Raw genomic sequence first — 26,976 nt, 5'->3', positions numbered from 1 at the left:
ATGGGAGTTATGTCTGAATAAATTACAGACCAAGAACAATGGCAAACAGTTTGCATGAAAATGCTTCTTTTAAAAACAACACCAGATAATTCATGAATTCATTAGATTCTTGTACTTTCGAAAGGAAAGGCCTGCTAGGTGCTGTGACTAAAACCAAATTGTTCAGTTGCTCCATATTTTTCACCTTAATTGGTTTCATTTAGAAAAAAAATTGAGAAAAGATTTAAGAAAAGAAGGAAGACCATAAACAGAATTATGTTCTTGGGATTTCAACTAACATTCCATGAATAAGGCTCCCTATAAAAGAACACATTTTCTTTCACATACCTTTATTTTTCTTATCCATCACTTATCAAAACATGTACATTAGTCTTCCTATTATATTCAGCTTTCAAACAGGTACATTTCAATTTTAGGCTAACAATCAGATGCTTATATTTAATTCCCTGTAGGTCGGTACATGTCAATGTCTCTGGCTTTAAAATAGTAATGGTGATCTTTCATTTTATTTAAACTGTTCCTACTATTATAATCCCTTTATAATAGAACTCCGGAGAGAAAGTGGAGCTACTATTGCCAGCATTTCTCATCATCACAAAAGTTTACATTTTGCCAAACATTTCATTGCTATAAAAGCCAATTCATTTTTTTTACTTCAAAGTATAATTACTGTCACATATTTTGTAGCTTTATCTTTAAATAAATGTGATTTTTCTGTAGGAATGATAACTAGTGTGTTATGAAGTATTGTTCCATGATCCAAATAGATTCAATCCAGCCAGTATTAATTAAAGTGATATAAAGCCCTAGATTAAATATTGAATTAAAATGGCTCTGAATTGTTAGCTCTGGAAATTTATATGATACAACACAGTCACAAAATTCTCTATTTGATGGAATGTCCTTTGTGTCTTAGAAATGGAAATGGATGTAGGGATACTTGGGATATCTGTATTCATGTTTAGGAGATTGCATATGGATTATGTAGCTTCATTTAAGAATCATGATCTTTTACAAGATTTTCATGCTCTGTAGAAAAGAGGGCTAGTGTAAAGTAGAAAATAACAAAGAAATGAAGTAGACAAGGATTCAGTATTAGACATTTTTCTGCCAAGGTTTTGAACTATCCAATCAATCAAAACCCTCTTGGGATTAGCTGATATGAATTTGCATGTATCAACAGTTTCCAGTAAGGAAGTCCCTTTAATCCACTGAGAAATTATACTCCTTTATAATCTTTCAAGGCATTAATTTTATCTCAAGCCAAATGTCTTGACAATGGCTATAGAAAAGTGCAAGACATATAACTAAAACTGAACTAAGTAGTAGCATCTCAGGACCTAGTGATTTACTTTTAAATTAGGAAAGTTGGAATTTGGTTTCCTGAGTTCAGAACAAATATATTTAATAGATTAAGATATAAATATATTTAATAAATAGACCAAGACATAAAATATTTTTTGTGGGTGGGTTGACTTATATTAAAGGATTTTACAATATGCATCATTTTATAGTTATACTTATTTATAACATTTATTTTGGGAAATACAGCTATAATTAAATTTTACAAACAATTAAGTTGATGTGTCATTGTCACTCAGTTAAATTATACTATTTTAGGTTCTTGAAACAACTAGATAGATATTTTCAGTAGCAGTTTTTTTTGTAAACATTTAGGAAGTTGAATGATAGCTTAAATCTTTAAAGCTTAAATCTTGCAGTGTTTCTTAGGAGAGAGGAAGCCCAGCCACATTATTGCAATCATTCTACAATTAAAAAGGACATATTAATTAATAAGCTTGTTTTATAATTGATATTGCAATATGATTTATGCATACTGAAAGGGATTCAAAAACATAAAAGATTATATTGTAAATAAAGAGGTTAGTTATCTATTACTTGTATAGTCAAGAAGTAGATTTTTGAATAATGAGTTCTGAATTTACCTGAAAAATAATCCTAGAGAAGTAGACTTAATAAATTTTTCCCTTAATTAGATATCATTAAATATTCATATCCTGATTTTATATATTTGTACAATGTTCAGTTTGTATACATGCTTGTCAAGAAATTTAATTTCGGTTACTTTAAGTACCATATTTTCTAGCATATAAGACGACTTTCTAAACCATGCAAATCTTCTCTGAAGTTGGGGGTCGTCTTATATGCCGAGTTGTCTTATACACCGGAAAACACCGTATTCTCCAGCGTATAAGATGACTTTCTAACCATGCAAATCTTCTCTGAAGTCGGGGGTCGTCTTATACGCCGAGCGTCTTATATGCCAGAAAATACGGTATTATTTTTAGAACTTTGCTTCCAGAAAATGTGTTTCCCAATCTAAGCTGGGTCAGATCTGGTTAGTACTTAAATGGAAATCACCAAGGAATATCACTCCAATAAAATGAGATGAAGGTAAAGGCCAATCACTTCCACTTTGTTGTCAATGAAACTACATGGAAACTACATTGATCACTCATGAAATCACCATCCATGGAATCAAGCTTAAAGCAAAGGAGACCTAATTTTAAAGATTTTTTTTAAGAGTCCCCAAAAGTGGCAACACCATAATGACTTACTGATTTTGAAAAAAAAAAAAAAGCTTTTAAGGGTCAAATCTAGTTAGTTTTAGATAGGAGATCATAAGAAAATTCAAGGTGTGTAGACTAGATTTGGACATTAACCCCCCCCCCAAAAAAAAAAACAATGTAAGAACAGTTTTTTATTGTAAAAAAGAAAGCCCAGATTGTGCTAAAAGTCAAGTTTGGGGCAGGAGAACTTGATTTGAAGATTTATCAAGCAGAGCTTTCATGTTGAGAGCACAATATAGATGATTCAGTTAAAATAATGTGAGAAAGCATTCAGAATATGACTTCTGGAATTCTTTTGTATTAGCTCCATCTTGTATCATTTGGTTAAGGGGTTTAAGAACAGAGCTGTCTGTAGTCTTGCAATGGGCTTCCCAGTTGCTTCTTTCATATGAATGCATTTGAAATATATTTTTCTGCCTGATTTCCCTCCCTTAACCTCCAGACTGATCTATTTTCTTTTGTCTATTTTTCTTGCCATAAAAAATTTGCTCCTGTATTGTTTAATTTTTATAGCACTATCCTGCTTATAGAGATGTCCTGAGCTCATTAACATAATTTCTTACCCACATTCTCTGCTTCCCAGTGTATATATGTATATAACACAGAAATGCAACATGTTACCTAATTAAACAGAAGAAAATGTAGGATCAGCAAAACCTGAAAAAGGAATTGGTAAAACTTTCAGAAGCTACGATCTGATTTAATATTATATATAACACTCAGGGTCAGGTTAATTCATTATAACCTAAAGCTACATCTGATCTCATTCTGACAACCCTTCTCTCTCAGTTTTATTTCTACTTCCACACAGATAACTTCATTTTTGTTTTGCTTTGAAGGGTTTACTGATGACATTGGGAAATAGCTCTGATTTATTTTCTGTTACAAATGTGTTGAAGCTTTAAGATTTACAAGATGCACATTTATGACTAAAAGAGTAGTATTTACTGAGGAAGTATTGGAGTGGAACAGTATATTCCCTGTTTTTTCTAGTGATAAAGAACAAACATAATTTTCTCCTGCATGATTTTGTATTTATTAAGTAAAAACATTTTAAGATGACATTGAAAATGTACAAAAATGGAGAGAATATTTACAATGTTTAGTCATATCTATATAGATTTTATTGAATATAGAAAACAGGGCAGGGACTTTGGAAATTTAATTGCCCATAATGTCATTGATACATTTCCTTTCTTTCCTACCTCTCTAATTTGAGAAGTTTGAATGCAATGGGGTAATCAAATCCCTGCCCCTTTTACATGCGTGAGATGTGTATGTCATGTGTTAAAAAAGGGCCAGAACTTGATTACCCAATTGTGCTGTCATTTTGACATCATTAAACCTTTAATCTGGACCCAGAAAGTACTTATATGAATAGGATGGCTGTCTAGAGACAGTCATTTACCTGGCACACATCAGTCTGAAAAATAAATGAATTGCAACTGCCAACTGCAATGAAAGAATAAAGGTCTGCTATTCATCTGTTAGCTTATTCTCAGACCTGCTTTTAAAGCCCCAAATTGAGTGCTGAATAATATACTGTAAATAGTAAGGTTGGTGAGCATAACACATATGATTTCTTAATAGCACTCGGACTTGGAAGTTTTTATCAATTCATTTACGCTTATCCCTTTCAGCTGATAACTCTAAGAAGAGCTTGAAGCCTTCTTCACTCTTCAGAGTGAAGTTACTCTTCAGAGTTAATTAAGAATGTGATTAGCTAGGATGATTCAGAGATAAACACTTATGGCTTCTCCTTAAGTATATCAAATATTTGTTTTCCTAAAGTGCCTTTTTCTGGCCTCTGATAATTATACTTAATGTTAATCTGTATCAGTTATGTATGATCAAGTACAACACAAATATGATGCTCAATATCTGTATTTTAATTTTTGTGTGAGAATATTAGCAACTGATACCATAAATTGAATAGAACTAGGTGGCCAAATTATCAAAAAAAATTAATATGTGAGCAATCAAGATCATATGTAAAAAAAGCTACATGTAGGCTTTAATTTAAATCTATAATAGTTTTTGCTTTATGTAAAACTTGGCAATTAGATATATTCTTAGATGCATGGACTTAACTCCCATAATTTCCCACCCAGCCAATACTGGCTTAGAAGTAGGAACCATACACCATTTTTATACAAATAATGGCCACACATGGACTGAAACACACCTTCTTTCCTAAAGGTTTGTTAAGCCCGGAAATAGATGAGCAGAATATAAAGGTATTCTCCTCAATTAAATTAAAGCTGAATTGTACAAATGCTGTAAAACCAGTTTAAATATAATCAGCCAGCTGTTCTGTAAAGAAAGAGTTTGGGAACAGCATCCTGAGTAGCTCTCTTTCTTAAAATAATCCCACTTTCTATCATTTCATTTATAAGACAAAGGTTGGAAGACTGATGGCAAGTATAGAAATCATTCTTATAATAGTACTTCTTTTTGATTAAAAATTAGAACATTTTTTCATCCAATGGCCTGAATGTAACCATGTGTATGTAAGGGTAGATGTTTGTTTAGTTTTTTAATGTAACTGAGATTTACTTCATTTAATGTTCTCTTCTCAAATTAATGCTTGAATAAAAACAATAATTTTCAATTATCATACAGTTCTAATTCTTGAACTTTCCATAAATTTTCTGTTGAGAAAAACTGTCTAGCTTAGATTTATATATTGTTTTACAGCACTATTTTTCAAACTTGGCAACTTTAACATATGTCAAATCCAACATGTTAAAGTTGCCAAGTTTGAAAAAAATGTTTTACACAACACTGAACAATAACTCATCCATAAATATTTAATCCCAGTAGCCTCATAGGATTCCTTTTCCAAAATAAGTTGCCACTTTCCCCAGTTTCATATTTAGCTGCTGAAATACATTGTGAATATCAACTGTGTCGAAGCATTCAATCTACCAGGGATGTGTAATTAATTTTGAGTTCACAACCTTCTTGTACAACATAGAATATTCAATACATAGATTTGTGTCAGTGTCCAGGCTAGCAAAATGATTCCTTGTCTCTCTTCTTTTTCACAGGATTGGAACGAATTGCAAGAGATTCTGCTTATGAACAAGAAGGAAAGGTTCAGTTTGTCATTGATGCGGTGTACTCGATGGCATATGCATTACACAACATGCATAAAGAACTTTGTCCTGGGTACATTGGACTCTGTCCTCGCATGAGTACAATTGATGGCAAAGAGTTGCTTAGTTACATCCGGGCAGTAAATTTCAATGGTAAGTTCATACTATTTTTATCTGTGCTAGGTATATTTTAATTTGCCACAACGTACTTTGAAACTCTTTATAGAAACAACTATGTCTGTCTGTCTGTCTCCCTCTCCCTCTCCCCCCCAAAAAAAGTGAAGGAATATTTTGTCTTCTTCTTTTTAAGCTGACGTTACGTTTTGCCTGCACAAGGTAGATATTAAATATAAATTTATGTCAAACTAAATAGACAAATGGAAAATTGCTTCTCTAAAAACAAATGATGTAGTCCTTCTATAATGGTGATAGATAACATACTTGTTAAGGAAGAGACAGAGATCATGAACTCTTTAATTTTAATTGTCTTTAAACTAGTTTAATGATGTCTCTATAGACACAGAATGTTTGCAATTAGATCTACAATTGTTGATAGAAGCATCACCTTTTTCTGAATTTTTCCATTACGATACTTCATTGTTACACAATTAAGATGCTTGATTTATTCTGGGTTACTATGGATAAAATGTTGGTTTTTGTCCATTCTTTGCATGAACACCTCAAACTGTTCAGGAAGGAGTGATATTGAGTGGGTAAAGTTGGTTTACTGGAGGCTTAAAAATCTCAGCTTGCTTGATAGTAATGAATCAGAGGTTCAGGGATTCTAAAAAGTAGACTTTTTCTGATTTGTTCTATGTAGTTAGTCTTACTTGCTTACACAATGGGAAAATTACAGGCATGAACAGGTGATACATATTTATATCTTTCTTATTCACAGTAAGTCAAAGTAATTCAATTATTGTTACTGTTCTGTACAAGGAATTATTATGTTTAACCTCAGCAATTGAGCAAAAAAAATGATGCATGCAATTGAGTATCCTCTCTCACTTCTAAGCTAAACTCTATAAAATATTGTACTGTCGGGACCTCCATGCTGAGAAAATGTAAATAGTGTTCTGTTGGCATAATCAATGGAAGTTTCTAAGTCAATGTTTAATGGGTCCTAAGATGAAGAGGAAAAGAGGAAGGTAAAATAAAAGTTTTTCAAAGCACCTGCTTCCTCTTGAAAATTCATTGTTGTTCTGCTATTGGATTGTGTTTTATACATTTTTCAAAGGGAAAGGCAGGATAATCTGTATAATACTATTATTTTTGCAGAATGCCTGCAAACCATAGACAGAACAGCACTATTAAACTATACTCTAGTGACCTCTGTTGCTAGCCTTCCTTTAAAAAGCACAAGGTCGTTTTCAATTTAGCTTCCAAGTGGAAACTGTTTGGCTTCGGGAAAAGCACCAGAAACAAACAAACAAGCAGGCAAACCTCCAAACATTTGTTCAATAGGCACATTTGCTGCAATAAAAGTATTTCATCTTTGATTTTCCTTTTTGTAATTTCCACAAAGGGGATGTTAGTCTTTACATAACAAAATAAAATAATAACAAGAATGTATTGTTTATTTTTATATATATTCTTCCATATTTGATTTCACTCAAAATATTGTGAGTTATATGCAAACATAACTGAATTTAGAGAAGGACTGTTAATTCACGAATAAATTAATTGATTTTACTGCATCTACTTCAAGTGTCAGTCTGTGCCCATCTTTATGTTACTGTGATTTTGAAATTATTATATTCCTATATAGAGAGCCAGTTTGGTGTACTGGTTAAGGCATAATTAGGCATAACCAAGAGACTTTGCGTCCTAGTCATGCTTTAGGTATAAAGCTAGTTGGCTGCCCTTGGGCTAGTCACTTTCTCTAAGCCCTAGGAAGGAGGCAATGCCAAACCACTTCTGAAAAATTTTGCCAAGAAAGCTACTTCCTCTATCCAATCTCCAAGAATTGGATATGATTAACAGAAGAATATCAAATTTCTATATATGTTTTATTACATTGGTTTATTGTTATTATTCCGTTCACTGCCCATAATCTTTTAATAGTAGGCAGATCTCTCTCTCTCTCTCTAAATAACTTTAATAATTAAAATTATTTAAATTAATTGAACTCTTATTTTATGTTAAATGTGCCAAATCCAAATAGTGTACCCAAAATAATTACTATGGACAGCAATTGCTGTTGTTGTATTCAGACATATAAACATTTACTTTATCGCTTTATATTATCAGATATGGGGGGGGGGAGATCATGATCATGTGACCATGGGGATGCTACAACAGTTGTAAGTGTGAAAAATGGTTATAAGTCACTTTTTTTCAGTGCCATTGTAACTTTGAACAGTCACTAAATGAAGTGTTGTAAATTGAGGACTACCTGTATGTGGAATTTGCTCCATATTTATATACAGATAAAATTATCATTCAGATAAACTTATCATGAGGATCTATTTTGAACATGAACTATACTAGGAGACTTACTGTTTCACCTTTTGCTTTGAACAACCAAATGTCTTAGGCTCAGGTTCTGATTCCAGTGCTGAGAGGATATGGAAACATTCCTCCATGGCATTGTACCATCTATTTCCTACTAGAAGAAACTAGTAAATAAAATAGCTGCCTAAAGGTACCAGGTGGGATTTATATTTACTTTTGCATGACTGTAATAATCTTCCACAGCAGTAGAGATGATTTCTGTTTACATCTGAGAAGATATGAAGTGCTTCAAGGTTTGTTTTAAAATCACTTAGCATCACTGGTACATTTTCCACATCTAATTACAATTTTACAAAATGAAGGAATTTATTTAAAGGTATTAAAGAATGACATATGCTCAGCCCCAGATTGGCATTTTTGAAAAATAAAAAATGAATTCTTTTTCCTACACCTTTCCATTCTAGCGGGGACAATGTTTACTGTTTTAATATTATTTCCAAATCCCTTGCAATGATCATGAGAAAAATGTTTGTCAATCATAGGATAAACACATGCAGTGATAGCTATCTATGCTTTTTATTACTTTAAAATTTGTATTTAAATTAAGTCTCTTTTCACAATTGACCAGTCCTGGAAATTAGTCTTTTTAGTCTATTAAAAATAAAATCTTAACTTTATTATGGGCATACTTGAATACTGTATCTGGGAAAAATGCAGCAGATTAATAATTATCTAATTTATATTTTGCATTAGTTTTGGTAATCAAAATGGAACTACTTGTTTTTAATACTTCTTGTGCGTTGTAAAGAAAATATTATTCTGCCAGTGGCTTCATCCATATAATGTTCTATGACACTTTCATGACAACACAGTGATCTTTTTCTCCAAAGCATAGTAAGCCCCACTGAAGTCAGTTGTGTTTCCAGAACATGCAGTTTAAACCAGGAATATCTTCTCACTCAGAGCAATTTTAATGGGAGTACATCACAGCTTGTCATGAGATGAGGGTTATTCATCATTTTAGGAAGTAAATCCAGACTCTTATGCTATTACCCTTCATTCTGGGGCGTTGCAAACATAAAACAAGATATAGTAAAACAAAGATTAAATTATCCTTGTGTATGAAAGAATTTGGGGACTAATTCTGTTTCATTATGGAAACATAGACATTTTCAGTCTCTACCATTTTAGAGCAGTTTGTTGAAATAAAAAAAAAATGATGGCAATTTCTTAGAACCATATTACAGTCTAGACCATCTGAGATTTAGAGGTTGGTCCCCTAAATCTATAAATGGAATAATGCAGTATAAATAAAATTGGCTGCTGATTTGATTCAGAAATGTATTTGCTGATCTTGTTTTAAATATAGTAATGGTTACAGTTTAAGAGAAATAAAGTTTATGCATGGAGATTAAGATGAAAATTTATAATATATATGATTATTTTGCAAGTGTCTGCTATATCTATCAGAAAATACAGTTAATATGGGCAATAGCAGGAAAATAAATGCTTAAAAACTTCCAGTCTATCCAATGAATGTAATTGTACATTGTCCATAATCTCTGAACTTTTTTTACAATAATATCTAGATTGTTAGGAAAAGACTATTTTGAAGCTGTGTAAATCAGTATTTGTAAAATAATTATAAGGAATTAGTGACAGAGAGCCTGCCTGCTAAAAAATACAGTTTGAAAAAAAAATGAAATAGCCAGATTGACATAATCATGTTATTTAATGCAAGATACTTCCTTTACAGATTTGTTGCCTTCCCTAATAAAGTTGGAAACTAGAATATAAACTAAGGATAAACTTTTCAGTGCTCCTCCTTTTGACATTTTAGAAAAGGTGTTAGTAGGATTAAGACACAAAAATGTTGTCTTAAGTTTTATAATGCTTTCCCTCTGAAACTTGGTAAAACCTTCTCTGAAAGTGAATATTGACCCCATCTAATTTTAAAGCACAGTTCTCATTATGCTATACAATACCTGCTGCGGCCTTTATACCATCAAAATTGTACATTGCAGCCTTAGATGTTGCTATATTTGTAGATTAATGTTTAATTGCATGCACTCAAAGTCTGGACTATCAGATTATTACTGTATGTACTATTCTGGGAGGGGGAGAATTTCCTCCAGCAGTATCTAATATCTCTCATCTGTCCTTCATCTTGCTGAATCCAGTTGTTTTAAAGTGGAAAGTGGAAAGAACATTCAATAGGCATTTCTCTGAATGCAAACAGATTCTGAACACAGTGGGTCCAGAAAATGGACTCTAATCCCAGCTCTAACATATTGTTTCATATTACTACTGATAAAAACAATGTGGAACTTGGATCTCTGCTTATTGATGCAGGAAATAAGCTTTGAATGTTCCATCTCCCACAAAATCCAGTAGCATAAGTGCTGGTTCACAAGTATTTGGTCAGGATATTCTAATCATCTTGAAAATGGTATCTCAGATGTGTCAGCATTCTTGCAGTTGGACAAACACAAATATGGTCAGCTATGTGTGAATCCTCTCTAATCCCATGTAATAAAATACATGCTTAATAAATCCATAGCTTTAAAAGTGAAAAGACACCAAAAAAATCTACTGTAGCTTTATTCTGGCAAGATTCGAAGTATTGATACGATTAATGAGATGAAGTAAAATAAAGCATACATGGATTTCTCAGAAATGTTGAGCTTGTTTTTTGTTTTGAAAAAGCAGAGCTCCACAATTTCTTCTGTCATCAAATGCTGATCAAAAAGAGGGGAGCATAAAGCAGAAATGATCTCTAAGACATTTAGCACACATTTCTTTATGCAGACTGGACTTCTCTGAATTCAGGCAAACAATAAATCTTCCTTCACACAGGCATATTTTTTGCATCAAGAGAGTTTTAATAAACTTTGTTATTTCCATAGCCATCAGCTTGTGGAAATAATAAAGCAATTATAGGATTGAATATCTGCTACTCTAGCCATAGAGCAAACATTTTTTGTCTGCCTTAAAAATAATAATAAAAATACTTTCTTCAATCTTACTCTTGAGGACTTGCTCACAACTCCGTCTCCTTCTGCTTTCCTAGAACATAGGCTTCCTTTCTGGAAGAAAAACTGATTGATTTATGATTTGGTCCACATGTAATGCTGAACATGTTATTTACATGAGCCTAGAATTTACAGATTCCTCTGATCTCTGTTTTTTTCCTGCTGAATCTGCAAGAAGGTGGGTTTTGACTTTCATTTTAAAATAACTCTGGGTATCTATTGCTTCTGAGCTCAGAGAAATCATGCCAAGTTTAAAATTCTGTCCTGCTTCCTTAAACTATAAATATGGTTAGTATGCATCAAACCATTTCCTTCTCTTGTTTTCTTTCTAATCACAGTTTTCAGCCCAAGCTGAACCCAAAGGGCATAGAGCTTCTTTTGACTTGTTCAGAGACTTATACAACCTTAGAGTTGGAAGGGGCCATTTAGCCCAACTTCTTATTGGTAAAATAATAAGTTTTCAAATATCCTTACTGGTGGCTATCCAGCCTCTTCTATCAAGATTACTATATCCATCAAGAAAAGTACCTGATTCAAAATGATATAAATTTAATCTGTTAAGACAGTTCTTTATAAAACCAAGTAACATTCTAAGATTCACTTAATTGTTTACAAGGAGTTGACATGAATTAATTAGATTTTCCTGAACTCATTTTCCCTGTCTTTGTTCAATCAATAGAATTATTGTTGTCAAGATAATTGTTTGCTTAATATATTTAAGTCCCACTTTAACCTAATTGCTGATATCCATGGCTTATAACAAAATACAAATAGTGAATTAAAATTGTGAAAATAACATTTTTAAAAATAATATAGAAAAAAATAAGAAAGAGAAAAAACAAAAATGAAAGCAATAGCCTCTATTCAGTATTCACATAGAAAGTAGAGTCAGATCTTTAATAGTTTCTTTATAAAATATAACTGTAGATGCCTTAAGAATTTCTGAAGAGAAAATACCCCAGAATAAAGCTAACAGTCCAATTCATACATTAATATAATTCAACAGTGAATACAATTTTTAAGTGCTGAAAGCAACAATATAGATCAGTGGGAATTTTTGAGTTTAAGAATATTATCTTCAATAAAATAGCTTTAGTGACATCAGAGGATTCATTGCTTTCTGGGTTTCATGTTCATCTAAATGGACCATTCATGGGGTCCATTAAAGGTGAAAAAGTGAAATGAAGTCACCTCTAAAGCAAAATAATAATTGTTACGTGTTGCATTGTAATGCACTTTTAAATTACATTATTAATGAAAATAATGAATAATGGATCAGGAGTAAGAGGATAAGCACCTTGATCATATTGAGAGTATATTATTCACTGCTAATAAGGCATCCTATTCATGTATGGGTTTGTGTTATTATTTATAAAGATATATAATTTAGTCTCAAAAATATTCTAAGTGATCACTGAACCTTTATTTACTGTTCTAGTTCACTGATGGATTGTTGCAGTCCTGATGGAATCTGGAAGGGATAGAATACCAAAAATAAACATATGAAATTCATTACACATATTACAATTAATGTTACCACACAGTAATCAATGATCAATAATGCACAAACTAAACTATGGGTGGATGGACATGTTGAAAGAAAACTGCTGCAGCTTATTTTTGAAATATTTATATCCTTAGATATAGAGTCAGTCCAATGTAACTTGTATAGATACCTTGGAAATATAAGTAGAAACATTAAAAATCTATTTCACATTTTCATTTCCAAATATTAAATCTCAGTTGAGAAATATGTTTCAGTTTCATAATGCTGAAAATTAGTTCTAAAATGTGTTACCCATTTCTGTGAAGATGATATTCAGAATGGAGCCTATGAGTAATTTATTTAAATATATATTGCTCATGGAATGAGAGATCCTACAGCATTAACTATGCAACAATGTTATCCAAAGGATAAAAAAATATGTCATATATGTTTGAAAATTACATTATAACTTTCTAAAATGGAGAAGGTGTATGAACCAACAGATTATTGAATATTTTGTAATTGATTTCCTTTTGTTCCTTTTATTTATTTATTTAAAATCATCTCAGGAATCATTTGAAGTAACTCAATTCAACTAGAAATAGAGCCGAAAATAAATTTTTACACCATACATATTCAAGTTCTTAGGTCAGTAAGTCTTGTGTCTTCAAGTCAGTTTGGCCTGCTAGAATGGAAAAATCTCTTCAGTTTTCTGGGCAAGTGGATTTAAGAAGTGGATTGCCATTGTTTCCTTCCTAGGGCTGTGGGCCAATGACTGTCCCAAGATCACCCAGCTGGCTTTGTGCTTAAGGTCTTCCAGTTTCTAGCCTCTTACCTTAACTCTGCACCAACTGGCTCTTTTAGTAATTCTGCCATTTTAGAAATTATATCTGAATTGCAAAACACTTTTTAAAATTCCTCAATATTCTATGCAAGTAGGTAATTTATAGTTATTAATTCCATGTGTGTCAGTTGAATAAAATATATTTTCAAATAATTTTACAGCATTTCACATATACATATCAAAACAAACTTTAGACTGTTCTGGTCAGTAATGATCTCCCAAGAGAATCAGAGCAGTGCAAAGTGTGCTGCTTGTATATTTGAAAATGGGAATAAAAGGATATGTGGTAAAGGAGATAAAATTATATAACATGTGATTATGGTTTCCTTTCTATAGAGGAATTTCATGCAAGAAATTCTATTTGCAAAACATTCCTCCATACTAAAGTGTCTATAAATTGTTTCTTATCAGAAAATGGCTAGTGTGTGAACTAAATTTTCATTTGGCATTTTAATTAAAATAGCAGGCTCAGGACATATATTCTTTGCTTGTCCAAATCCTAAGGTTAATAAATATTATGAAAATAATTCTGCAGAAGATACTGCAATATTCTTTTTTTCCCCTTGATTTTTTGATAGCAATGTTTGGATGGATGGATGGATGGATGGATGGATGGATGGATGGAAGGAAGGAAGGAAGGAAGGAAGGAAGGAAGGAAGGAAGGAAGGAAGGCAGGCAGGCATATCTGGATGATCAGTGAAATAAGAAAATGAAGAAAAAACGTATCTATAAGTATTTACAAGCATGTTTAAAAACACAAACCATTTAAACCAGTTGCAACAGAAAAGCATTACAGAATTTTAAAAGTTCATGATTTATTTGACTGTGTGTTGGTTGTGATATATATTTTCCCCTATTATGGGATGCTCTTTCTGTTTCTGTATGTTTATATGCAGAATGTATCTGTGTTGTATGGTGTTCTAAAATATTGTAGTGTTCTAATTGTATGATATCCAGAGTTTGTTTTTACTTGAGATAATTTCATAAATGAAAATGATAAAGAGCTCACTAATTTGTCACATTAATTCTGCAAATTCTAAACCAGCTTCCATACTTAATGGAGGACCAAAATTCATAGCCACTCTATGCCAGCACATTAACCACTTTACTAACTGATACTTTCATTATAAATCAGGGATCAGAGCTTATCAATAAATGAGATATAGTACATGAAAAACTTGTCTGTTGGAATTAGTTTTCATACAGGGAATTGTGTAGGTAGAAGATAGGCCTGATGTAAATTTTGTAAAAAATGTTTTCCATTTGTTCTCAAATTAAATATAATCTGATTTACAGCATAACTGTGCCAGACATGAACTAATTTAAAATTCCTTTTCAAAAGGCACTTTGGAGCTGACTTTTTCTGATGAAGGATCAATGGTGCTAGAAATATTTTGCAAACTAGTCAAAATAAATTATCTATTTCTGCTATCGAATATTAGCTCAGTCACCCACCTTTTATCTGTTTCTATCCCTCAATATGTTGCTTGAGATGCATGGTAAACCCTGGATAAGATACATATCATCACCAAAATATAAATTCAGATTTTGTGCATGTGTATGGAAAAGCCATATCAATTATTTTAAACTGAAGCAAATCCAATTGTATATTGCTTTGCTGAGTACTAGCTTATTTTAACCTTCATTTTGTAAATAATTTGAGCACATAATTAGAGGATATGATCCAAGCCAATGGTGGGATTCAGCCAGTTTGTACCACTTCGGCAGAACCGGTAGCTAATTTTTTGTTGCCCAGCCCCAGAATGGACTTCTGGAAGCAGCATCCACACAGAGAACCGGTTGTTCACATATTTGAATCCCACCACTGATCCAAGCCAAAGTATATTAAATCTTTTGATAAACCTAGCATTAATCTACAAGGCCTTTTGAAAAAGTCATATGGCTGGAAGGAAGTCAGTTTCATAACTTATATAGAATAACACCATGCTTGTTTGCTTGTTATTTATTTATTTTGGCTTGTGCAAAGAGATACAATTTGCCTTACCTCTTATCTTCAAGTTTTGGAATCAACACAATCTGAATCATTTATTAAAATGAGGAATTTAAAATAACATGCTCCACCATATGATCAATCCAGGTTTGGTGTTCATTAATCCATATTTGAGATTGATATATATCAAGGTTGTCAAACTGCCGGCCCACAGGCCAAATGTGTCATGGCGAAACCGTGCCCACCCCATTGCTGGCAATGGAAAAAAAGTCACGATACATTGCGATACATCATAGGACATTGCGAGTGTGACACCCCTGATGTATATGGTTTCTGAGGATCTGTTTTCATGCTCAGAAAACTACTGAAGGTTCAAAGAAGCAATGAAAGCAAAATGATTTAGCTCCCCAATAAGGATTAGGCCATGTTTGAATCCAATAATTCCAGTGACAGCATATACTCAAACACGTAGGTTGATTAAAAAATTATGATTACATATTATTCTATATTGGTATGGTTTTCAATTCTTCAATTTGAAATAAGGTGGTAGAAAATACAGAATGTCCTTTGAAAGATATGGAGTCATAGGAGGAGCTTTCCTCTATAGTACATATGTAATAAGAAAAATACTGGTTGATTATATATATCAATAAAAGCTATTCTTCAGACAGATCATAATGATGACAAACTGTCTATATATCTCATAAAAAACTAGTTGCAGATTCAGATAGACATAATTGTCTAAAACAACAATTAGAAGGACTTTGTAATTAGCAAATGAGGCACATTTAATTAGCATTGCTCTAGAGATTTTGGATTTTGAATACTGAAAGGTATTTTAAAATTTGTGCCCAAGAGTATTAGGTCATATGGTCAAATCCCAATAATGTATTTTTTAAAGAAACAAAAAATATAATATCTCATATACATTCATGCATATAATTTAGTATCTTTTGTTGGAAAACAGAAGTATAATATAATATTTTATTTATTTATTTATTAAAATTTATAGACCGCCCCACTCCTGCAGGACTCCGGGCGGCTAACAATAAAAACACAATATAACTTAACAAGACAAACAATACAGTAACATTCATCCAGGGGTCAGATTTTATAAACCCCAGGCCTACCGGAAAAGCCAGGTCTTAAGCAGCTTGCGGAAAACCAACAGAGTGGAAGCGGTCCTAATCTCTGGGGGGAGCTTGTTCCATGATGTCGACACCATCACAGAGAAAGCCCTCCCACACGGCCCTGCCAAATGGCACTGCTTGGCCGACGGGACCTGAAGGAGGCCCAGCCTGTGGGATCTAACCAGACGAAGGGAACTATGAGGTAGTAGGCGGTCTCGCAAATAACCTGGCCCTGAGCCATATAGAGCTTTAAAGGTAATAACCAACACCTTGAATTGGACCCGGAGACCAATAGGCAACCAGTGGAGCTCACGGAGGATAGGTGTAACGTGGGTGTACCGAGGAGCACCCACTATCACTCGTGCGGCTGCATTCTGGACCAACTGTAGTCTCCAAATACTTTTCAAGGGTAGCCCCATGTAGAGCGCGTTGCAGTAGTCCAGACATGAGGTGACAAGGGCATGAATGACTGTAAAGAGAGCCTCCCGGTCCAGGTAGGGTCGCAACTGGTGCAACAGATGAACTTGTGCAAAGGTCCTCCCAGACGCTGCCGTCAAATGATGTTCCAATTTCAGCTGTGGATCAAGGAGGACACCCAAGTTGCGAACCCACTCCGAAGGGGGTATATTTTCCCCTGCTAGAGTCAACACTGGACAGTTAACAGGATCCTTGGGAGGCAACATCCAAAGCCACTCGGTCTTGTCAGGATTGAGCCTGAGTCTGTTAACCCCCATCCAGACCCTCACGGCTTCAAGGCAATGGCCCATCACATCAGCTGCTTCACTGAGAAAGCTCGGGGAAGAGATATATAGCTGGGTATCATCAGCATACTGATGAAACCTCACCCCATGCTGTCTGATGATCTCACCCAGTGGCTTCATGTAAATGTTGAATAGGAGGGGAGAGAGGACCGACCCCTGTGGCACCCCGCATTCAAGGGGCCTCTGGGTTGACCTCTGCCCCCCACCAGTACCGATTGCGACCGGCCAGAGAGGTAGGAGAACCACTGTAAAACGGTGCCTCCCACTTCCACCCCTCCAAGTCGTCGCAAAAGGATACCATGATTGATGGTATCAAAAGCCACTGAGAGGTCAAGTAGCACCAAGACAGAGGAATAACCCCTGTCTCGGGCCCGCCAGTACAATATGATAGGCTGTTGGACATTGTCTAACTGAACTATAATGCCAAATCAAAAATTTTAACCATTAATACTGTCAACCACACAACTTTTTATAATGGGAAAGAAAATGCAACAAACTCATATATATTAAAATAGCTATTTGTATTAAGGTAAAAAAAGACAAAAAAAATGGAAAACATGGGCATAGCCTTGCTTTTTGGACCTTAAGTAAATATAATGTGAGACTTAGAATAACCCCCCTCTCCCCCAAAAAATCTTACCAAGAGTAAACTAATTAAACCATCAGATGCAATTTTAAATTGTTTTGCACTGGTTTTATGAGACTTTAGATAAAAGGCATTCACGGCTCTATATTACATATTTCAATCAATAATTAAAGGAGCTTCATTTGTTTACAGTATACAGATTTAACTCCAAAATATTTATTAATTCTACTTATGCAAGCAACATCCAGAAAAGAAATATTGAAAATTGATTTTATAATTTTTAATGTAGTACAAATTACAATTACAAAGATAAAAACTAATACAAACTAAAAAAGTGAATAAAAAATAGAAATTGAAGAAATGGAAAAATAGAAAGAAAAATAGAAAAGAAAGAATATAAAAAAATAGAAAACACTGTACTTTACAAATGGGTACTCCATATAGAGTACATTGCAACAGTCATAGCGTGAGATGACAAGGATTTGAGTGACAGCTCAGAGAAGAGAAAGTTCATTTAAATGAGAAGATATTTCTTGTATTTTTTATACAATCAAGAACACTTAAACAGTTTTGTAACCTTTTATTATGAGTTCTTAATATTAATATGAAACTTTCAATTCTGATGTCTCAGCACCTTTTACTTCTTTCTACTTAGCCTACATTTTCTTAATTCATATTTTTAAAAGTGAAGAGGTTTTTTTTAAGGAAAAGTAAGCCATAAAATGTATCTTCAAATCATGTTTTTAGTAGTTCTGCTATTCTTTAATATTATATATCTATTTTCCCATTTTTAAAATATGTATTTCTTTAACCATTATTGAAGAGAAATTATTACTTGATTTGGTGTAAAACAAATATGCTATTTCTAGACAACTCTTCTGTATGGATACTCATTATTTTATTCACATAGTTGCCATTTGAAAAAGAATAATTAAAGGAGGAAAAAAAGATAAACCAGGAATATACAAATCTAAAAGAAATCTAGGGAAAAGAGAATGAAGAAGCACAATTTGTTTAGCTCTATCTATTAGATTTTACTATGAATTTTAAAGCCTGCCTATGCATCACTCAGATTGAATCTTCAACACTTCAGGAAGCAGAATGTTAATTTGTATTTCTGGGTTTTGCTGTTTAACAAAGCTTTCTGAATGCTTTGTCACATAGTTTGTTCTCAAATAGATGCCAGATAAGCAACACATTTTCAAGCACAAATCCATAATGGAGTTATTATTTTATTAACGGAATAGTGCCATATATCTAATATTAACTAATCCCAACCATTTAAATATAGAGATGTAGAAATAACCCATACAAACACGCAAAATAGTAAGTCCCATTAAGCTTAAAGGATTGCACTGTAGTGTTTCACATAAATAGCACTGTCGGAAGGGAGAGTTCCTGTTCAGAGTAAAACTTTTTTCCAAAGTATATATATATATATATATATATATATATATATATATATATATATATATATATATATATATATGTGTGTGTGTGTGTGTGTGTGTGTGTGTGTGTGTGTGTGTGTGTGTGTGTGTGTGTGTGTGTATAAAAATTCTTATATAAAGTGATGTATTCCAAGAATGTGCTATATTTTCAGATATAGTACATTCAGGTAATATAAATTTCCACCTAACAGAAGAAACAACTAAGAAGCATATTGTAAGTTTCATTTTATCCTCAAATCCTTAAAATTTGAAGTGGTGACGTACATTTATATTTCATGTCTTCATATGAAATATCTCTATAAACAGCAACAAAAAATCTGATAGAAAGACAAAAGATTAGTGCATTTTCACTGTGAAGAATATAAATAGCCTACCAAGGAAATGAAAGTCAGATGACAATATAAAATGAACTTGTTATGTGATAGGGAAGAGTGCTGCATAATATATTATGAAGAGCCATGGTCATGTAATGGTTAGACTGCAGTATTATAGTATCCCAGGCTAATTCTGCCAACTGCCAGCAGTTTGATTCTCACTGTCTCAAGGTTGACTCAGCCTTCTATCCTTCTGAAGTTAGTAAAATGAGGACCCAGATTGTTGGGAACAATATGCTGACTCTGTAAACTGCTTAGAGAGGGCTGTAAAGCACTGAAGCAGTATATAAATCTAAGTGCTATTGCTATTACTTTCTAAAAAAATGACCTGAGGTTACAGTATATGTACTGTTACCTTATTTAACTTATATGCAGATTATACTATGAAAATGGAGGATGATAAAATGGACTAGAAGAAATACAAATTGGAATTAAACTTGATGAGAAATAAAATCAACAACTTTAGCTATGTTTGATGACTGGAAATAAAGAAGATTTAAGGAATTTTTTTTGTTAAAGCTGAAAGAGGATATTGCAGAATCTAATCTGCCACTCAATATTAACTATAACAGAAAACTCCTAAAATGGTAATGTCAGGCTAAAGCAAGAAGAGAAGAAATTGAAGTAGTACCACACTTTATCTTCCTGAGCTCCAAAATTCACAAGAATAGCAACAATAAACATGATAAAAAAGGAATTCTGAGAAAGATTATGACAGATTGAGGCAAATCTTACAGTGCCAATAAAGATATGTATTGAGTAAGTGATAGTTTTCTCAGTTTTAACATACAACTGTCAGGGTGCACCATCAGAAAGGCTGGATAAGGAAAACAATGAATAGCTTTGAACTGGTCCTGATAAAATGTCAAGAATTACTCGAAGTGAAACTTAGCTAAACTGAAAGAAAAGACTGCATGGTGGAAACACCAGTAATGAAGTTAAAGCTTAAATACCATGGGAACATAATGCAAAGGGAAGAATGACTGGAAATCCTGATGCTTGGAAAAAAAATAGAAGGCAATTGAAAAAGAGTTCCAAAGATGTTTTTTTCAAAAGGCAGCTGGACTTTCTTATTTTTCATTGAAGACATTTTGCTGTTCATCCAAGAAGCTACTTCAGAACTGCTTTTTTTTAAAAGGTTTTTATTTTCCATTTATTGATACAAAATACAATTAAATTCCTAACTATTGGTACTGCCTGCCCATTCCCCCCAGGCTGCATCCACCCTCTCTAATCCTTCCCCACTTCCCTCCTCTTTCTCTGCTCCCCTCCTACTCTCTTCCCCTCCCCTTCTCCTCTAACCATCCTACTTCCTCCCTACTCCTTCCTCCCCTCTCATCCCTCTCACACACATGAACACAGCATAGGGGAAATGCCCAAGCATTTACCATGTCTATATTATCATTACCCACCCACTCACCCACCCACCCACCCTCAACCCTCCAAGAACTGCTTCTTGGATGAGAAGCAAAATGTCTTTAAGCAAAACAAGAAAGTCCAGCTGCCTTTTGAAAAAAACACCTTTGGGACAATCATGACTTGGATAACTGAGAATCTCCATAGACAATAGACAATTGAAAAAGAGGCCACCAGATGACAAGGTAGCTTATAAATTTTCTGACAGTTCTGACAGCATGAGAAGTGACTGAACAACTGAACAACTGAAAAACAACCATCAATTTATATTGTATCTAATTTTGTGTATATTATACATCATGGAAAATGGATTACTACTAATGGTCTAATTGAAAGATATGTTTTTTGATTGAAAACAAATCTTCAATTAGTTTCAAACTCCTCTTTTCCATGTCTCCTGGTCAGTTGAAATGAAATAGTTGGCTATTAAAAGAATTTTTTTTGACAACAGTCCCATAAATAAGGAATATCTACCCAAGAGGTTCTCTTTGTTTTCCACTTAGTGTGGGGTTGTTTATCAATTCTATGTGTGAGCTTGGTTCTTCCTGAGCATTCCCCTAAAATATAAGTAGAATGTGCATTGGATACAGCAACAAGCAGAAAACCCATTGTCTTGAGACAGTAATGCTTATCCTAGTATATTCAGACTTCAAATCAAGAGAGAAAGCCTCACATCCACTAGGAAGAGGAGCAGAAAGTAGCAATAAATTATATTTTTAAGGCAAAAGGCAATACACAGTACTGCCAGCATATTTACTTTCTTTGTATGTTTTTAAACTATAATGCATTCTTTAAAACAGTTTTTAACATTCATTCATATAAAAAAAATTATTGCAGTCATTGACTAACATAAGGTAAAACTAAATTTGCAATATAAACAATGTAAAGTAACCTAGAAACTGTTGAAAAATAGCTAAAGATTAGAATTATGAGTACAAAAATAGGAACTTATTATAACAATAAGATTTCTATAAAACCTTTTAAGACTGCAGTATGAAATAGGTCCCATTTTCTGCTGCTTATAATAAAGTATACGAAGCTGGATTTTGTTGAAATTTAATGGTTGTTTTTAGAAAGTACTATATGCTTGGTTTTAAGAATTTATTAAAAGTGCACTAAAATAAATCAGATAAAGGATCAAAAAGGATCAACATCTTTATTCATGCTCATGGATAAACCTTTATATGCTTTAATGAATACCAGAAAAGTACTGTACAGTATTCTTGCAAAATTTCACACAATATCACTAAGAGTTAAGATTGGATGTTGAATAGTAAATGTTTTTCAAGATTGATGCAACTAGAACATTTTTTGTTTATTTCAGTAGCGGTTTGCCATTGTCTGCTTCCTAGAGCTATGAGAGGATAATTGACTCAAAATCACTCAGCTGACTTTGTGTGTAAAAAGGGGATTAGAAGTAATTTTCTTCCAGTTTCTAGCTCAGTGCCTTAAAACACTACATTAAACTTGTTCTTGCAACTAGCACATACTTATTCATAATTCATCCATAAAGTTGGTTGCTGATGCTTCTTACAGAATTCCAGATTATCTGTGCAATATCATCACCATCATCATCATCATTGTTACGTCCTTGGCGGGAAAACAGACACGAGAAGCAGCTGGAGTTCTCAGTTTCTTTTATTCAGCGTTCAGCTTACAGGAAGATGGCTTCAGCCTCGCCCAAACGCCTCGCAGCCTCTTATGTAGGCAACTCCCGGGTAAATGGGTTACTTTTCCCGCGCCAGCACCCGCGCATGCGCACGGCGCTGGCGACAGCCTGTCTGGTCCCGGGCAGCTTTGCACCTGCCCGGGACTGCCTGCAAACGCCCGAGCCGTTTGCAAAGGCTCGGGACATAACACCCCTTTCCCCCGGGCTAAAACTACTACCAACATACAACATTTATTTTATATGACATTTTGCTCCCCAGTGCTCCCACTGTTTACTGGCCTTTGCCTTGCCAGCAATGTTATGTAGTCTTCTAGGTACTTAGGAGATTTCTTTGCTCTCTGTGACCTTCTTAGCTGTGGGTTACTGGCATAAGTCCCCTGACTGGAGGGAGGCGTGAGCCTGTTCTCTCTATTGTGCCCTGGTGTCTTCCAAGGACTGTGCCCCGATGCCTGGCCTGCTTGCTTGCCCACCGGCTCGTCAGGCCAGGGCTTCTGTTACTTTGTGACCTGGTTGACCTACTAGCTGTAGCCCTCAGGCCCTTGGGAAGTGATAGCCGCTGCTGGGCGTCTCTGTAGAACCTCCTAGGTCAGTCCAAGACCTGTCAGGAGGCTGTCCATTCCCTGAACCCCATTCTGTGCTCGGGCTCGTGTGGGTTTCTGTACTTTCCCCAAACTCAGGTGTTCCCTGATTTGTGCTAGGGTTGTTGTAGTCGGGACTTGGTTCCTCGACTAGACTCTGTGTATGTTTGACCCCCTGTAGGATTTGGGGTAAGGTCAGGCCAACTTTGGGGATTGTGTGCCAGCTCTCTTGCGGGGAATGATTTGTTGGGATGCCCCCGGGGTATCCTCCGTGACTGGAGTAGGCGTGAGTGCCTGTTGTGTGGGTAAGCTCCATGACTTCCTTTTCGGAGCAATTGCGGAATCTTGGGACGAGCCGTTTGTGGCTCCCTCAGTGGAGATGGGCAGTAGCTCTTGCCCTTCCCTTTGCTCCAAATGGTCCCCCTCCCCCCCTGGAAAAGACCCAGGAGTCTCAGCAGAAAAGTCTCGCCTAGAGCGAAGTTGGTCGATGTGCCGACGTAGGACACGACCGTTGTCCAGGGCAACCTCGTATGAGAGAGGACCTGTGATCCTGGACACAGAAGCGGGGACCCATGTATGACCAGGCCCGTAATTGCGAGCCCAAACCGGGGCACCCACAAGTAGTTGTCTAGGTGCCCTAGGATGTGAGGTAGATGAAGGCAGTCTGTCCGGATGCACCCGGTCAAGTCTAGTAGTAAGTTGGCGCCCCCAACGAAGGTCAGCTGGACTTCTCCCTGTAGAAGTGGACGGTGTGGGTGCGATAAGAAAGGAAAAGTTCCCAACCTGTGATGCCAGTCCCCTAGGTGAGTCTCTTCAAGGCGTCTTTGCGATGCGCCCCCCCCCAAAAACCATGCGTTCCGCCTACCCGTTGGTGGACTGGTGAAAAGGTGCAGACGTGGCATGAACGAATCAGGTTTGCCTTAAGAAAGCTTGGAATTCGGGGAGGTGAAATTGAGGCCGTTTGTCGACACGTTGACATCTTGCAGCCCCGTGGTGCAGCAAAAAATCCCCCCAGTGTACCTTGAATATCTTTGCAGTGGTGGTGGATGAGACATGACAACTCCAGCCATTTTGAATGGCTGTCACAAGGACAAGAAGAACTGGCCCTGAAAGAGCCCAGCGTAGTCAATGTGCACCCTAGACCATGGGGACTGTGTTTCCTCCCATCTATGCACAGGAGCTTGGGGCATCTCTGGGCGAGATCGTTGGCAGAGGTGGCATGCGTGCACCTTAGCCTCAATATTTTTATCTAAAGCAGGCCACCACAAGTGGCTTCGTGCAAGAGCCTTCATACGGACAATGCCAGGATGACCCTCGTGGAGGGATTCTAAGACCCTAGTCCTCATTGAGGTGGGAATGACAACTCTGTTTCCCCAAAGCAAACAACCCTGAGAAAGGGACAATTCGTTCCTTTTGGACCAGAAACTCTGAAACTCATGACTAGGGCAGTGCTCAGGCCACCCGGACAGGACCCAGGAGCGGACACGTGAAAGTGTGTGATCTGTACCTGTTTCAGCGGTAACATCCCTGGCACTAAGAGGAAGCTCGGGCAAGGCTTGGATTGATAGAATGTTGACAGCTGGCGCGGGGTCAGCTTCTACTACTGGCAGAGGCAACCTACTGAGGCCATCAGCATGGCCCCTTTCTTTCCCAGGCTTGTGGAGTAATGAAAAATCATATGCAGACAAAAAAATAGACCACCTAAGCATTCTAGGGGAAATGATGTGGGGAGTCTGCTTACGTGTGGTAAACAGTCCCAGCAGAGGCTTATGGTCAGTGAAGACCGTGAAATGCCTGCCATATAGAAAATCGTGGAATTTTCTAATTCCAGCAACAACAGCCAGAGCCTCCCTGTCTATCTGAGCGTAGTTGCGCTCGGCAGAAGACATGTTCTGAGTAGTATGCAATAGGAACCTGAGTTCCATCAGACCTGAGGTGACTCAGGACAGCTCCAACCCGTAGGGGGATGCATCACAAGCGATGCACACAGGAAGAGACTCGTTGAAATGTGCAAGAACACTGTTAGAAGTGAGCAAGGCCTTGACTTCTTTAAAGCAAGCCTCATGTGCTTGTGACCACAGCCACACAGCTTGTTTGTCTAGTAGCCTGTGAAGAGGCTCAGCTACACTAGCTTTATGTGGAAGAAAAGAATTGTAGAAATTCAGGAGGCCTAGGAAGGCCTGAAGTTCGGCCTTAGACTTTGGCCTGGGTGCTTCTAAAATAGCAGTTAGTTTGGATTCAGCAGGATGAATCCCAGCAGCATCAATTTTGAATCCCAGAAATTCAGTAGAAGGCACCCCAATCTTGCATTTGTCTTTTCTGAGCTTGAGGCCTGATTCCCTGAATCTTAACAGGACAGCCCTAAGTCTTTCAGCTAGAATGTGTGTGGAGTCTCCTGCAATCAAGACATCGTCAAAGTAGGGGCAGACCCCTGGTATACCTCGTAGTGTGTTTTCCATTACGCTTTGGAAAATCCCAGGAGCGACATTCACTCCAAACTGTAGCCTTTTTACTTTAAAGGCTCCCCTGTGGGTCACAATGGTCTGAGCTATGGCAGCATCATCATCAACAGGCAGCTGTTGATATGCTTGAGCTAGGTCAAGCTTTGCAAAAACACGCCCCCCCTTGAGAGAGGCCAGGATGTGACTGACCACAGGAACAGGATAGGCATGTTGCTGCAATGCCTTATTGAGTGTGCATTTGTAATCAGCACAAATGCGAATGTCCCCATTTGCCTTTAGAGGCGTGACAATGGGGGTCTCCCACGGGCTGGAATCAACAGGTTCTAGGATTCCCTGTTGGATTAGTTTGTCTAGTTCAGTGTCAATCTTACTTTTTAAAGCAAAAGGGACCCTTCTTGCTTTAATCCTAATGGGAGTGACAGTGGGGTCTAGCTTTAAGGACACAGGTGGTCCTTTGAATGTGCCCAGCTGGGGGCTGAAAACATCTGCAAATTCTTTGCAGACTTCCTGTAGGTCGAGTGTTTGTAAGCTGTTGAGTCCTATGACGTGTATCCCCAGGGCCTCAAACCAATCGAGTCCTATGAGACTCGTTCGTTCACCCCCTACTACTAATAAGTCTAGTGGACCTTCAAAACTCTTGTATTGCACGTTAAGGGTGGCCTCCCCCTTAACACACACTCTTGCGTTCTGAAAATCTGTTAATACAATATCAGAAGGCCTTAACTTGGCCTTAGACCCACTACTGGAACAAATCTTCCTAAATGTATGCAATGAAATGATGGACAGGGCAGACCCTGTGTCTAGTTCCATAGATAATGGAACCCCTTGTAGCTTCACGTTGAGTGACAGCTTTTTCTTCATGGGCTTGTGTGTGCCTGTTCTACAGATGCTTCTTCGCGAAGCGCAAAACCCTACCCTATTCTGGCTGGGGAATCTGGTACCTTTCAGGCGTTCTTCTTGGGGTTGTGCCTTTCGTCGGCTCAGACACACAGCTGCAATATGCCCTTGTTTGCCGCATGCCCGGCAGGTAGCGGAGCGGAACTTGCAGTCGGTTCTCCTGTGGCGACCTCCACAGCCGATGCACTTGAGCAGA

At 36.0% G+C, this 26,976-nt stretch overlaps 1 protein-coding gene across 7 annotated transcripts in view; it reads left to right on the top strand.

Moving 5' to 3' along the window:
- Positions 1-26,976, top strand: part of LOC120297712 (metabotropic glutamate receptor 8) — a 552,386-nt gene that overhangs the window by 370,340 nt on the left and 155,070 nt on the right. For all 7 annotated transcript variants that reach the window (XR_005553869.1, XR_005553867.1, XR_005553868.1 and 4 more), the window contains exon 7: positions 5,642-5,842. Coding sequence is in view for 4 of the 7 variants with exons in the window: in XM_039320663.1 (XP_039176597.1) it covers positions 5,642-5,842 (201 nt within the window). In the remaining 3 variants the exon portion in view is untranslated. The remainder of the gene's footprint in view (positions 1-5,641; positions 5,843-26,976) is intronic.

This window comes from Crotalus tigris, unplaced genomic scaffold (genome assembly GCF_016545835.1).
Source record: "Crotalus tigris isolate CLP2741 ecotype Arizona unplaced genomic scaffold, ASM1654583v1 scf7180000023677.1417738, whole genome shotgun sequence".
Lineage (NCBI taxonomy): Eukaryota > Metazoa > Chordata > Lepidosauria > Squamata > Viperidae > Crotalus > Crotalus tigris.
This window is presented reverse-complemented; position numbering and strand designations above follow the sequence as displayed.